The sequence below is a fragment of the Carassius gibelio genome, chromosome B18, assembly GCF_023724105.1.
Source record: "Carassius gibelio isolate Cgi1373 ecotype wild population from Czech Republic chromosome B18, carGib1.2-hapl.c, whole genome shotgun sequence".
Taxonomy (NCBI): Eukaryota; Metazoa; Chordata; class Actinopteri; order Cypriniformes; family Cyprinidae; genus Carassius; species Carassius gibelio.
The window spans coordinates 23,527,543-23,543,753 of NC_068413.1; the positions used below are offsets into that span (position 1 = coordinate 23,527,543).

At 36.7% G+C, this 16,211-nt stretch overlaps 1 protein-coding gene across 1 annotated transcript in view; it reads left to right on the plus strand.

Moving 5' to 3' along the window:
* Positions 1–418: 418 nt before the first annotated feature.
* LOC127977544 (tumor necrosis factor alpha-induced protein 8-like protein 3) overlaps positions 419–16,211 on the plus strand; it is a 34,551-nt gene continuing 18,758 nt past the window's right edge. The window contains exon 1 of the mRNA XM_052582464.1: positions 419–704. Coding sequence (XP_052438424.1) covers positions 659–704 — 46 coding nt within the window. The 5' untranslated portion in view covers positions 419–658. The remainder of the gene's footprint in view (positions 705–16,211) is intronic.

Genomic DNA, 16,211 nt, shown 5'->3' on the forward strand with positions numbered 1-16,211 from the left:
TACCAGCAAGGGCTAACTAAACCACACCAACCAGCAAAACCAGTCTGGACCTGTTGATGGCACTATGTTACCCTATTATTTTTGAGCTGGATGATGTGGCAAAGTCAATCTAATAAAACACCTTCAACACCACTGTCACTTCTAATTCACATGTCCACCCAAAAGCATTTTCAAATATTAAAACCTAACTTTCCCCTGAAATAGCACCCAACAACGTCTGAATGGAAACAACTCTCCAACATACAAACCATTCCTCACAGGCAAGAGATCAGCTTAGAGGGAGAGACAGAGTTTTCCTCCTCTTAATGTTTTTGTAGGCATCACAATGTCGAGCCGAGGGGAGAAGGGGGAGGAGGGACACAGAAAGAGAAAGAGAGAGAGAGAGAGAGAGAGAGAGAGAGAGAGGGAGGGGAAGGAAGCAAACGAGAGGAGAAAGTGGAAGCAAGACAGTGTCAGTGAAAGAAGGCAGTCTGACTGCACAGAAAAGGCGCTCGGCAAACAGCACGCACTCATTGAGTCAGTGATATTCTGAACACGGAGAGCCGGTGCATTTGAGCTCAAGAAAACAGTTTTCAGTGCAGAGAGAAAGCTCAGAGACAGAGAAACAGAGGACGTGGTGTGAACAGAGAAGAGGAGAGGAGAGGTTCTTTGTGGAGAGATGGACTCAGATTCTGGGGAACAGAGTGAAGGAGAGCTCTCTCCAGGTAAGGGATCAGTCCTCTAGTTCTCGTCTTCTGTTTCCCAAACTCTGTTCACAGTTGTCTGGCGGTGCAGGCGAGCATAGACACGTGCTGCTACTTTTCTCATTAACACATTTAACATTCATCATCGTACTCCTCTTCCTCGCCCGGCGTGACAGCCTGTGACAGGGCGTCCATCCGCCAAGTGCTCGTGGCGTCTCTTCAGAGCTTTGTGTCTGTGGTTCTGCTCTCTGGGGAGAAGTTAATCTGTGATATTTGAGCTGGCTGAACACAAGGGGCGGTGGAAAATTGACTTGACAGCACTTTGGTTTATGGCTGGCAAGGTTCACAGACTCGATATAAACTGGCAGATGAACCTACAACCACCTTGGGGTCACGATAAAGATTAAATGTAATCTCACTGAAGGAGTTTCGAAAGAGCTCAGTATCGCCAAGTTACCAACAGTTTGAATCAAAAGTCAGATATCTCACATGAACTCATCAAATCCTTCCAAGACCAAATGACTTGAGCTGTGCGATGTCCATTTAGATACTCTTTCTGTATGCCAGCATCATATATGTTAAGGATAACAACCTTGAAAGAACTTCTAAATTACATGCTAGCATTTTTACAATCCACTAGCAAAATTATGCAGTAGACTACCATTGTATTTGGCACATAGACTTCTCAAAAACAAAATCTTTCAGTTTTCTTGAGATAAAGTTATTTACCCAGGACCACCTGATTTTTTATTTAATTTAATTAAAACAACATTTTTCACCTAGAGCAAGTCTCCATAAAATTAGTTTCAGGGACCTTTCTGTGGTTTAATGTTTAGTCATGGACAGAGTAAAACTAGTCTCATTGGCTACAAAATGGCTTGGTCTGAAAAGAGCTTTTTTCGACAGGGTAAAGGTAAGGGTTGTTTTACACTACAATTGAGAAATATTTAATCAAACTATGATACAGACTTTTCATCAAGACACTAAAGAATCAAATCAACTTGTGGAAAATGGGCATCCAATGACCCCTTTAAGCAAATTTTAACTTAAAAACAGGTTACTGACATCAGTATTACAACTGTTTCTCTCGTCTCATAGCTAACCACAACGTTCCAACTTTTAATATGCAATTACATTAGAGAATAGAGGGAAAAGATTATCAGTAAATAATGATATTTGGTCTGTTTCAGCCTGAAAAAAGACTTTGGAAGACTAATAAGAATATAACCAATTATATGGTTATATTTTGTTCTTCAACGTTCTTTTTTGTTTCACTTGAGGAATACTGTAAGTCGTTCAGGTTTGAGAAGACGCGCGAGAGTAAACGTACGATGACCAAATTTTTCACATTTGACTGATCTATTCCTTTAACTGCAGGACACCCTCCATCCATTGCTGATGAAGCGTAAATGTGGTAATGTAAGTTGTATGTGTAAGTCATTACATTGGTGGGGCGTCTGACAGACTCAGTCTCAGTTCTGTATGTTTGTGCTCTGAGAGCTGCTTTGTGGCCCTCTGAGGGAAGGCTTGAGTTCTTCAGCTACTGTGAGGTTTGGCTGATGGTCTTACTCAAAAGATCTCTGGAGTTGTGGCCTGGAGAGGGAGATGCTCTTTCATGTTTCAACTCTGGTGTTTATCTTCACTCCATCTTCTTAGCTGAATAAGCCACCAGTTTGCCTCCAGTTTCAGCCTCAGAAGACATGGCCACAGACCACCCAAATCCATTGGCAAAAAAAAATAAAAAATGGCACATTCTGAAGGAAATTGCCTGTTTCAGTCTGATTGGATGCACTACACAACTTCAGATACAAAGACATGCAGGGTTTTCACATGTCTACCTGCACTGGAAACCATCAGCAGTAGTTTTCCAAATGGTGGAGAAGACATATTCAAATGTCTAGTTGCATTGTAGATGAGTGCACTTCAAAGCATCTTAAATAAAGTTTCATGAGTTCTGACAGCCAGCTAATAATTTAGCTGTAAAGGTTATTAAACACTTTTTCCCTGTGATGGACTGGCCATCCATCCAAAATATTCCTTGCCTATGGCCCAGGGTGTTGAGATGGGCTCCATGGGCATCTCAGAGTCCCTAGAATAGGTTTGGAGAATAGACGGATGGTTAAATGAGTTTAGATTTCCGTCTGCAATGAAGTAGACTCAATTTGAGCTCTTATATTCGCTCTATGGGATTACTAATGCATGAGTAGATTATATAAGGCAAGGCATTTAAACTGTAGAGGTGGCAAGATGCAGGAGCAACTGACAAACTGCAATGTAACTGGCTGCTCTTAAGCTCTGGTGGTTAATTAGAAGATTAGATGGGCCTACTCCTTGTTTAAGAACTTCATGTAAGGTGCCTGGACTGCAGTGGTGGAGAGATGCTATAGAGTCTGTACAGTCTCAGTAAAGTATGGCAGATATAGCAGAACTCTGCTGCCTTTGATTCAGTACACAGAGTAAAGGACAAGGAGCATGTGGAAGTGAGATGTTTCTGTCCCACCCTGCACACATACATTCTCCTCATGATGAGTAACTGCAGAGCTGATTAGAGACACTAGAACGCAAAGCCACATGTTACTTTCCATCTCAAGATGAAGCATCTACTGCTCAGAGAACATTTCATAACTCTTAAAGATCTCAGAACTGCAGAACTGAATATCTTGAAAAGGACTACAATATGCAGGCATTTCTGCTTTACTTACTGCTTTTGTATATGGTGCGAACTATAGATTTCTTTCCTATGGCTGGTCTGTCCTCTCTCAGATCAGCAGGGATTCTATTAAATATACAACAAAAGAATTCACATGAAATTTAGAAACCAACATGTCTGCCATTGTGAATAATAAGTGCACTGAATTGTACTAATTATGGACTTCTACTGTAGTTTACTTCAAATCTTTGAAGTATATTTTTAAATACTTCACTTGCTGATAATATAATTAAAAGGAAATTAAATACTACTTAAGATGACTTAAAGAGAGTACACTCTCCTGACAATGCAATTATGTCAAATTAACAGTTTGCTTTAAAATCAATTTTAAATAATAGTTTTAATAAAACTGGTCATGCTTTACAGAAGTATTCTTATTTTATTGAGTTGACTTACAAAAGCACATGCAAAGTACTTGTAGTGTGTTATGCAATATTACATTTAAAGTTATTCCATTTTAAATGTACGAAATTGCAACTTCATTACAAATGTGTACATGATGTACATGATGACTTACCAGATTCAATATTAAAGTACATTTCATTTTTCTATAAATGCTTGTCAGTGCATCTGTTACTTAGTACACTTTTATCCATACATGTATTTAAAGACAATAAAGTAATGAAATTACATATAAAGATGTACTTAAGTTATACTTTAGTAGGTCAGCAGTCCAAAAAAAAAAAGTACAGGTACATTTAATATAATTTTGAACTGCAATACCGTTGCAATATAGTTTTATTAACACAATTAAGTGACTGAAAACATAACCTATACTAAGAGCCTATATGTCTGACTTGGGCATCAGGTACCCATAAGAACAGATGTACTCAGACTGGTTGTGTTGAGTCGTGTGTTAGTTAGTCAGTAGGGAATTCAAAACTGCAGACACTGTTTGGAATGTCAGTTTTTCCAAAACCCAGCAGTTTTCGGTGGATATTGCTGAAATGTTTTGCATTGGGTCAGGGTGTGTGTTTTAGTAATCAAAGGTCTTGATCTACTTCCTGGGACATGTGTCCATCTTTAGATTCCCTTTCTGGGGAAATGCGATGAGTTTGCGTGGGTGCATGTTTGTTGTGTCAGCAGGCTTTCTGAACCAAAGCAGTCTGGCACACTGACAACGTCCACTTTCACACTTGAAACCTGTTAAATTGCAATACAATTGCCTGAATTCATTTTCCAGTGAATGTACCACATTTGCAATTCATGAAACAACTTACTGCAACAAGATATATTTAAATCATTCACACTTTAGCATTAAAATTCTGTGTAAAATTGTTTAAACCGCTGTGCTATAAAAGTACTTTTTCTTTTACAGTAGCCTGTTAACTAATTTCTTGCATCTTTTTATTTTAGTGTTTAGCATATTGTTGGTTTTATTTCATATTATTGAAAATACAGCTATCAATGATCTATGGCCCACAGAAATCCATTCAGTTTAGTCTTTTAAGACTTGTTAGTTTTTAGTATATGTATACATGCAGACCACCATCGAAAAGCTAAATGTGAACTTGGTCCAATAGTTGGAAAATTACTTATTTTGGAATTTGCATAAGTGTCAGAGTGAGTATTCTCACACTAAACGAAGGCTTTAAATCAACAGGCCTAAGTGTACAGTTCACATTTAACTAAGTTAAGTCCAGTTTTGAGCCAGGTGAGATCCAGCTATTCTAAAATCACCACCTCAATCCACAAAACAGTAACAAACTTCTTTTTGATCAGTTTCACTGATATATGACCTGTAGTACCACACGACCAACCAGCGGTTCATTATTACACAACCGACACATTGCTGAGAGAGACAGTGAAGCCACATGTGGACCAGAAATGAAGGCAAACCGCTCTCTGTTTGTGCCTCTGTGTCCTGCCAGAGGAAAATCAGCCCCACCAAAAAGATAAAAGGAAAACAAGAGAGTAAAAGAGAATGTGAGAGAGTTTTTTTCCTCGTTCAGCATGAAAAATGTGTGCGTAAATGAGAAAAATAACCCTCTAAACACTCTTCTGAGCTTTTTGGCACTCTATATTTAATTCCGCGAGAGGGAAATAGTCGTAATTTTAGCTCAAAGACAGAGAGAGGGGGGAAAGAGAGTGAGAGACAGAGAGAAATTGTGCTGAAATAGGGGAACATTTCTCATCTACATTTAACAAGAATCACATCAGTGAAAACAGACAAAAGTATTAGTGACTATAAACTCTCCCTGAGGCGTACCACAGCCATTTCCACTGCTCTCTCCTATTAAACAGAGGAATGCTATAGTAAAGCACTGTTAATAGAACGGCCTGGGGTCTGTCGGGGCTTTATGAGCCTCCGCGTTTGTATTCAGATAATGACAATAATAACGACATTAGTATTTCCAGAAGGAACTAGCTGTGTCCGAAAAGCAGCAAAAGAACAGTGTTGAAGATTCAGATAAGTTGGAGCTATCTATGCGTGCGAGAAAAATTCAGCATGCAAATGTCCTCATAGCCAGTGGTAATGTTTTGAATGCTGAACATGTGACCAGTGTAAGCTAATAGGAGATCTGAATTCAGATTGTATCTCTGAAAGCATACTATTCGTCATACTATTTATGTTTCCATATGTATACCGAAGACAAAATGTGAACATTCTGTATTAAATACATAGTCAAATATAAGGATGACCAACATTTATGCTCAAACATGCAAAAGGCTCACAACACCAAGCATTTTATGACTGTTTCAATGCTCTTTGAAAGTTTCAACAACAGATGCAGTCCAATTGGCTTTTTAACTTGGATGGCATTAAGGTATACTCATATAAGAATTAACATTTTTGAGGGTCAATATAATGTGAGGGAACAGGATCAAAAACCAATCAAAGCAAACGTGCACAACTACAGTTGATGTATCAATGACTTCAGAAGCAAAACAATAGATATGTGAAAAGAAAATACGAACATTTTCAACTCTTTTTTTTAAACTACAAACCATCGTTAAATACATGGGTTCACGAGTTCTTACTTGAAGCAAATATCACGGATATTTCAGAGTATGTCATGTGAAGAATAGTAGCAGTACACATTAGGCAAAAAAAAAAGTAGGCAGTATACAATAATGGACAGTAAGCAGTATTATATATTCCTTTGGGATCACATCCTCTTTCTTTCCATGTGTTGTGGGTCTATACAATAGTTTTAGGGTGTATCTTGGTGTAGATATTTAAGTCCTATGGCTCCTGAGATGTTTTATGCATCCAAAATATTACAAGCGATATTACTCTGTCTCGCTGAGACAGACAGAATTGAACCCGACAGCTCCATTTTCAAAATTAACATGCATAACTCAAAGAATAAATGGCTTCTATAATTATAAAAGCAACCACTTGGAGAGATGTGAGAGTCTGTGAGCCAAAAGTGAGACAGTAAGCCTCACACAAACACATCAGGGTTATGAGGAAGCTGGCAGGAGTGATTCAGGCTGAGAGGTTTTCTGGACAGGAAGTCACCCACTGAGACTGAGACTGAGACTGAGACTGTGGTCAGGGGGGGGATGGGCAGCTTCTACACTAGTCATATGAGTCGTCTGTACCTAGATGTGTTTTGTTTCCTTCTGACCCAGCTATACTTTTTTATATATATTTATACAAAAGTGCCCCTAGAAGCAAACTCTGGTTAAAAACCTCCTTTTGACAAGCTCAAAAAAAAAAAAAATTTGCATCATGAAAGACTGAATAATGTCTTAATGCTTTAAAAATAAAAAGTGCCAAAGGTTTTTGGGTTTGGCTTAGGGCTTATCTGCATTTACAACTTGATTTAAATTTTCTGGGGGAAAAGTGAATGGTTCTAACATCATAGTGCAAACCTTGATGGTAGAGTGTAGTTTAGTGTGTGTGTGTGTGTGTGTGTGTGTCTTTAGCACACTGTTCTGGGTGGTTGTTACAATGGGAATCTATTAGTCATAACAACTCATTATGATTACTTATAATTCTGTCATCATTTATTCATGTTCATATCATTTCAAACCTGAAAGACGTACTCTTTGTCTGTGGAACACAAAACAAAATAGAAGTATTTGAAGTTCATGATATTTTGTCATCCTCTTTATTATTCGCCAGTTGAAAGCACTGTTTAAGCTATCATTAATTAATCATCACAATCATCATTGTCACTAAAAGTACTGAATGAGTAACAAGCCAAAGTTTAATACTTTGTAAGTTTAATAGTTCATTCATGGTTAGGGTTAGGGGTTTGTTCAGAGATGCAGACAGTAAACATTGGTATTGCTGGTGTGTCCACAAATTTGCTGGCTTTGAGCCTGTGGAATGTGCACGAACACACACGTTTGCTTTTTCGATAATGGTGGGGACATTCAGTTAGGCTACAGTATTTTGTTTTTATGCTGCGTAAGATCACTTGAAGAAGTATATGATTTCAGGTAGCAGTAATGTTTTTAGCATACAGGGTGCAGAATGAGAAATACAGACATGCAAAAAAAAAAGTAGTATACATTAGCATATTTTACAAATATTTTACAGAAATAATGTACTTTAAAAGAATATACTTACATGTGATTTAATGTAGTTTGGGACACTTATTGGATGTAAATTAAATTGTGTTATGATTTACATTTATATTAAATGCAGTCAACTAATCTTTTGAGAGCTTTTTGACACTTAAGTAGGATTTAAGAAAACGTTATGTTTAATGTCAAAATTATTTTTATAGTCATTGAAATAAGTGTACAGTCAAATGTACCAACAAACATTTATGGTAAACTGAAATATCTAAAGTAAGCAGTTCTGCTAGTCACCCCACAGAAGAGAGGGGTGGGGTGAGCAGAGCTCATTAGCATTTAAAGAGACATGCAACAAAAAGGGTTGCTATGTTTTAAGAGTTGATTTTGACAAGGTAAAAAGGTTGTTTTACACTACCATAAAATTTTCATTAAGACCCTAAAGAATCATAACAACTTGTGGAAAATTGATATCCAATGACCCCTTTAATATAATATTGAATAGCTCATTACAGTAAAAATTGTAATCAAGTATTTTAAATGTGCTTTAGTATGTTAGTCAACACATAACGATAAGTGTAATTCTTTAAAGCACTAAAAATCATACTTTAAAATGTACTAAAGTTTTTAGTTTGACATTACGAATTTAAAGTGCACTTAAGTGTGTTAAGAATCTTAAGTAACCTTTTATTTCATTGTTATTATATTATCTGCAAGTACACTTTTCTAAAAATATACATGTGTACAAGTGATCATTCAAGACAATTACAGTAAGTCCCCACTGATTTTCCTTGCGAAAACTGCACAAAGTTGAAAGCTCAATTCTTTTTAGCTGACATTACACTGTCAATGCATCTTAACTGTGAAGTGTGATTCTTGGCAGATCAGAACAAACCTGCTTTACTTATTTATAGTTTGCTCACTAGTTTTTGTGTTCTGGGTCCATCAGCACTGAAGCAGCAAGTTTGGGGACAGAAAACATAAAGGTATCAGGGTTCGTCTGGCATTTCAAGATCTACAGGGAGCGGCATAAAAACTGTTAGCTTCCATTTAAAAATCAGCTGCCGGGTGCAAACCTCTAGCGGTTTTTGAGTCTGGAAAACGCACGTGCAAGCCAGACGAGAGGGAGCAAAACTCTGCCCTCAAAGGCTTCCTTAAATCCGCATAATCACCCCAGGCTGTTCTGGCTTCTCCTCTGGAGGAGGACACTTATATTTGACGTTGGTTGGCCAGTCATCTTTCTTCTTATGATTTTCTTCCTTTGTTGTCCTTTTTTAGACTCACCGAAGTCTAAATAATCACAGAGCAGCTGCTCACAGTGATATCACAAACAGCAGATGAAGATTTAAATCTGTCATTATATCTGGAGCGCTGAGTATCTTCAGAGCCATTATTAGATCTGATTTCATGCTAAGTGTCTGATTAGCTTCTCTCTGTCAGTCATTAGTTGAGCCCCATCCACTGGGCAAATAACATGGTCTTTTAAAACTGACAATTATATGCAAGATATTAAACAACTAGGAAGAATCAAATATGATACACACAGCACAAGTTCCTGACATCTTGCCTTAATAAAAGCATTTTGCTAAATATGTCGAACTAGTCATAAGGGTTGGCAATGTTCCATTTTGCTATCAGAATTACCCCTCTAATATATTCAGTGTTTGTATATTTATTTATATATTTTTGATGGAGGGAACCTGACCAGAATCAACACACAGCGTTTGAAGAGTTTAAGTGCTTTCTGCAGAATATAATGCTGTGTCATAATGCAAATGAGCTTCTGCTTTGGAATAGTACAGTACATGGAATAAAACATGTAAACCCATTTGTAATAATTGATGTCAAACTGACATGGCTCTCTTCTTTTTTTTTTCTGAATATGTATTTTTGTAAGTTTTTGGTACTGTAGTCATCGATGTTGTCAAGAGCACTTTCAGTGTGCATTTACACAGAAAACAATTTTATCTGAAAAAAAAAAAAATCAGTTTAGTGTATTTTGGACTGAGCAGGTTTGTGGGTAGAAAACACAACAAAAATAATTAATTCCGGTTAAATTGATATTATTATAGTTTTCTTATCTGAGGGAGAAAATGTCTATCAGAAAAATATACTGGTTAATATAAGGCATAACCTACTGTAATAATCCTGACCAAATATTTTTCATGTGGAACAGGAAATTTGTCCACCCTCACATTTTTACAAAGCAATGTGTCACCTTAATAAAAAATATTGTTTTAAGCACTTAAATTACTAACTAGCAAAGAACAACATGCTACAAGAAAATGTAAAAAAAGTAAACATTTTCATGTTCAGACTCAATAGAGACAACAAGGTGAGGACAAGTTATTTCACGCTATTAGATGCGTTTTCTAAAAATGAGGAAAGGAGACAAAAGCTTATGACTAACACTTACTTTCTTTTTTGGAATTCTTTCTCAGCAAGGAAATTATGTCACTTCTAGTAAATCATGTTATTTGGCCCTTGCACAGAAGTCTTTAATGGGCTAACATTAACCCCCCACCCCCCAAGTACTAATCATATTGAATTTGTAATTTTTTTCTTTGCCAGCGTTTATGGAAAAAAGTTGCCAGATACCACCAGCGATTTTCATGATTTTCATTCAAATTTCATGGCCCCCAGAATATTTTGTTGTATTAATATCTGTACATCACCTTTATTTATATAGTGCTTTAAACAAAATACATTGCGTCAAAGCACTGAACAACATTCATTTGGAAAACAGTGTCTCAATAATGCAAAATGATAGTTAAAGGCAGTTCATCATTGAATTCAGTTATGTCATCTCTGTTCAGTTTAAATAGTGTCTGTGCATTTAATTGTAATCAAGTCAATGATATCACTGTAGATGAAGTGACCCCAACTAAGCAAGCCAGAGGCGACAGCGGCAAGGAACCAAAACTCCATCGGTGACAGAATGGAGAAAAAAACCTTGGGAGAAACCAGGCTCAAGTTGGGGGCCAGTTCTCCTCTGACCAGACGAAACCAGTAGTCCAATTCCAGACTGCAGCAAAGTCAGATTGTGCAGAAGAATCATCTGTTTCCTGTGGTCTTGTCCTGGTGGTCCTCTGAGACAAGGTCTTTACAGGGGATCTGTATCTGGGGCTCTAGTTGTCCTGGTCTCGGCTGTCTTTCAGGGCTGTAGAGGTCCTTTCTAGGTGCTGATCCACCATCATGTCTGGATACGTACTGGATCCGGGTGACTGCAGTGACCCTCTGATCTGGATACAGACTGGATCTGGTGGCTACGGTGACCTTGGAATAAGAGAGAAACAGACTAATATTAGCGTAGATGCCATTCTTCTAATGATGTAGCAAGTACATAGGGTGTTATGTGAAGTGTTTCCGGTTCCGGTTTACCTAATTAATGCAGCCTAAAAATCCTTTAACGGATTTGGATATTAAAAGCGTATTAGTATGTTATGTGTAAGCCAGGTTAAAGAGATGGGTCTTTAATCTAGATTTAAACTGCAAGAGTGTGTCTGCCTCCTGAACAATGTTAGGTAGGTTATTCCAGAGTTTAGGCGCCAAATAGGAAAAGGATCTGCCGCCCGCAGTTGATTTTGATATTCTAGGTATTATCAAATTGCCTGTTGAGAATGTAGCGGACGTAGAGGAGTATAATGTAAAAGGAGCTCATTCAAATACTGAGGTGCTAAACCATTCAGGTATTTATAAGTAATAAGCAATATTTTAAAATCTATACGATTTTTGATAGGGAGCCAGGGCAGCGATGACAGGACCGGGCTAATATGGTCATACTTCCTGGTTCTAGTAAGAACTCTTGCTGCTGCATTTTGGACTAGCTGTAGTTTGTTTACCAAGCGTGCAGAACAACCACCCAATAAAGCATTACAATAATCTAACATTAAAGTCATAAATGCATGGATTAACCTTTCTGCATTTGACATTAAGAGCATAGGCCGTAATTTAGATATATTTTTGAGATGGAAAAATGCAGTTTTACAAATGCTAGAAACGTGGCTTTCTAAGGAAAGATTGTGATCAAATAGAACACCTAGGTTCCTAACTGATGACGAAGAACTGACATAAAAACCATCAAGTCTTAGACAGTGTTCTAGGTTATTACAAGCAGTGTTTTTAGGTCCTATAATTAACACCTCTGTTTTTTCTGAATTTAGCAGTAAGAAATTACTCGTCATCCATTTTTTTATATCGACTATGCATTCCATTCGTTTTTCAAATTGGTGTGTTTCACCGGGCCGCAAAGAAATATAGAGCTGAGTATCATAAGCATAACATAGCATAACAGTGAAAGCTAACACCATGTTTCCTGATGATATCTCCCAAGGGTAACATATAAAGCGTGAAGAGTAGCGGCCCTAGTACTGAGCCTTGAGGTACTCCATACTGCACTTGTGATCGATATGATACATCTTCATTCACTGCTACGAACTGATGGCATGCAATACATGTCAAGACACATTACAACAGAGACTCTACTTTTAAACAAAAACAAACAAACAAACAATCAGTTTTTTAGTTTCAGGCAAAAAAAAATTTTTTTATCAAAACTTGAATGTATGAAAGGTCTCAAATCTATCTTGAGTAACAAAAAGCCCATTTGGCATTCCTGATGGCATTGAAGTGATGATATCAATCAAGGCCTGTAGGCCAGCATGTGTTTGCATCGGGGGTCTGCTAATTGTCACAACTTTTGCACAATGGGTGAAGCTGTAGTCTGCTGATTGGTCAGTTGAATGTCTCACATTTGGGTTTCAGTCACATGGTCAAGGAAGGGATAAAAGAAGACTGTGAATGTTGCTCTAGTATTTTTCTCTCTTCTGGCTTTTCTTTACTGACTCTGTCCTTTGCTGGAGCTCTCTTCTCGGGGCCTTGCCCTCTCTCCCTCTATTTCTCCCTCTATCTCCCCCTCTCTCTTTCCTTCTCAGGTAATATTTTACATACATATTGGGTACAATTAACTATATGTTTTACCATCCTTCATCTATTTTGTAACCAATTCGGTAACACTTTAGAATAAGGTTCCATTAGTTAATGTTAGTTAACTACTTTCGTTAACATGAACTAAGCAAGAACAATCCTTCTACAGCATTTATAAGTCTTAGTTCATGTTAATTTCAATATTTACTAATGCATTATTTAAATCAAAAGTTTTGCTTGTTAACATTAGTTAATGCACTGTGAATTACCATGAACTAACAATGAATAACTGTATTTTCATTAACTAACATTAACGAAGATGAATAAATACAGTAATAAATGTATTATTCATTGTTTGTTCATGTTAATTAATACATTAACTAACATTAACTAATGGAACCTTATTCTAAAGTGTTACCACCAATTCAAGTGTAACCAATAACAAATATTGTTATTAATCCATTTCAATTGTTAATTATTTGCTAACTAGTCTTACTTTGAACTGCTACCAATTGCAATACAATACAGTCACTTAATAGCAACGCTCTCCCACATATTTAGCTATTGTAACTGCGCTTATTTCCTTCATTGGTATAAGTAGCAGTGTGTGGTAATAGACTAGAAATGTACAGTTTTATAACATCGAGCTTATAACGTTTCTTTAGTCCTCCAGCAATCCTAAAGCCCAACCACTGTAGGCAAACCACCCTTACATGTGCTGTTTACTGTTGATGATTGCATTCTTTTTTTCTTAGCTTGCTTATAATATCGCTCGTTTCTGCGTATTCCTCATTTGTGTTTTTAATCAGGACATTCTAGCTCATTCAGGGGATGCATAATAGCTCCCTTAAGTGAAGAAAAATTCTGTGTTTGGCAGCAAAGCATTGTCTTGTGAATAATGGGAAATTATGTGTTTGGTGGGCAAATAGTTAGTGGGGTACATCTATGCATTGAAACCAATCTGATAATAACATGTTATAATAACGTGCTCACTGTAAACAAGCACGAATGAGGCGATGAAAACACATTCACTCTCTGACAGTAGATGGCTCTAAACATAATGCAGCTGTTCCTCCCGGAAACCCTGTAAACAAAGCAGCTTTCAATTTCTGAGGTGTTTAAATGATTTAAATAGCCGTTCAATTTTTTTTTATTTGCTATGGTGTTCATCACAGTGCTAAATACTTAAATGTTTAGACTTAATAATTAGCCTTTTATTATTATACTTTTTTTTTTTTTTAACTTTTTATCTGGACTACAACATGCCCTTGATGAAAGTGCTTTGACTCTTTATTGTTTGGTCACAATTTACATTAGGGCTCCATTAGTCTCCATTAGTTAACATTAGTTAATTCATTAGTTAACATAAACGGCCAATGAAAAATTATGATATCATTAATATTAGGTAGATAATTGCAATAATTAACAAACATTCTTAAAATCAAAAGTTGCAACTGTGTTATTTAATGAGCTAACATGAACTGAGAGTTGTATTTTTTAAACAAAGATTGATAACTAATGTAGCAAATGCAGCTATTGCTCACTGTAAATGTTAATGCAATAACTAAGGTTAACTTAAGATATCTTATTGAAAAGTGATAGCTATAGGTCTTTATAATTCTTTTGAACTTTAATCTGTGTTAAATGTTCTACTTTATAGATTTTTTTTTTTTGTATTACTTTATTGTATTTAAATGTTCAATTATTTTTTTGTGATAAGAAAAACAAAATATTAAACCTGTTATATGTCAACACTTATTACAACTAAATTTCAGTATTGTGATAATACCGTATATGGTCATAAAAACATTATCAATTAATCGCAACATGAAAAGTTGATACTGGCATATCCCTAATTGGGACACTGATTCTAGGACAATGGAATTGGACGTCCAAAAATATTTACCCACTACTGTGTTTCAGGACTTCCTGCGGCACTCTATTAGAGTTTGAACACTTCCTAATGCATGACACAACTCTCAGTCAATAAAGAATCTTGTAAAATCATAACACAGAGCAGCAGTTTGTGTACAATTAAACACCGTGAACCAACTTAACACCCTCACAGAGCAAAAGACATCAGTCTCTCTCAAACAAAACACATTTAACAAGTCTGACGTCAATCCTTTTAATGCACCAGTGTTATCACATGACCTATTTAGTGAGCCAATCAGAGATATCTCTATTACCGTGCAATAAATTGATTTAAAAAAATCGCCACGGGGCAAAATCCAACAGTGTTGACAGCTGACCTTTATATTTAATCACACATTAGAGATACGCAGGCTAGTGCAAACCACACACACACACTGAGAATAACCAATATACCTTCTGCACTTTCAGACAAAGGTCAGTATGTGTTGGTCTGAACTGATATCAGATCAGATCGCACAGAGATGTGTGTTGATACTGGCTTCGTTCCAAATCCTAGTGAGCCGCCTCGCTGACCTCTGTCTGCAATAGGCCACTAAAGAGAAGTTCACACGGAACGTGTTCTTGAGGTCAAAAAACAGCTTGGTGGAGCGTAGTGAAATGTAACAAAACATAGAGATAAATATAAATAATAATAATTTTAAAAAAGTGTTAGAAAAATAATGTTTTTGAATACTTTTAACTGATCTCACTGAAGTGCATTCTGTTGGTGAACTCCTTTTCAGTGGAGGCCAAAATGAGGTATCTGTTAAAGCAGCATAGCATGTTTCCAGCTTGTTTGGATCAGTCTTTGCCTTAAGAGTGTGTTTGTGATGCCTGGACACTGGGGTTTGGAACACAGCTAATGAGTTCAGGCTGCTAAATCTGAACTGTGTCGTCAGAGAAGAGGGTATTGATTCGGAATCAGTGTTTCCTGTTCGTGTGTATTTGGGCTGCAGATGAGGAGAAACAATGAAAGCAATCCACATGTCCCACATAGAAAATCAAGAACAGGAGTGATTTCTGGTTTCTAGCTCATTTTAGTGGTTACACTGCCAGAGATCAGATGTTTTATACCCCGAGGAACGGTTTATTTCTGTGACTGCCACTGAGAAAAAGAAATACACTATAGCATACTTTTAAAAAGAGCACCTATTATCATTATTATTATTAAAACATAATATGTTTAAATGTAAATAGATATTTTTTTACTGCTCACATTAGACATTTTTAATCTAACTTGTTTGCTTGAATGCAGCTTTCCTGTCTGAGGTTCCCTCTTTTAATCTATGCACTTTTCTGTTGTGGTCTCTGTTTTTTTCTTCAGTATTATATAAGAAGCTCTGACCTTTACATCAAATTGAAAACCAAGCAGCCTAGATCAGTCTTTCCAATGAATTTTACCCTCCATCATTGCTCACACTTTCCTTTTCTGTCTCCTCTCTGTTTTTTTTTTTTTTTTTTTTTTTTTTTTTTACATTTTACCCATTTTTGTTCCATCCGCGTTT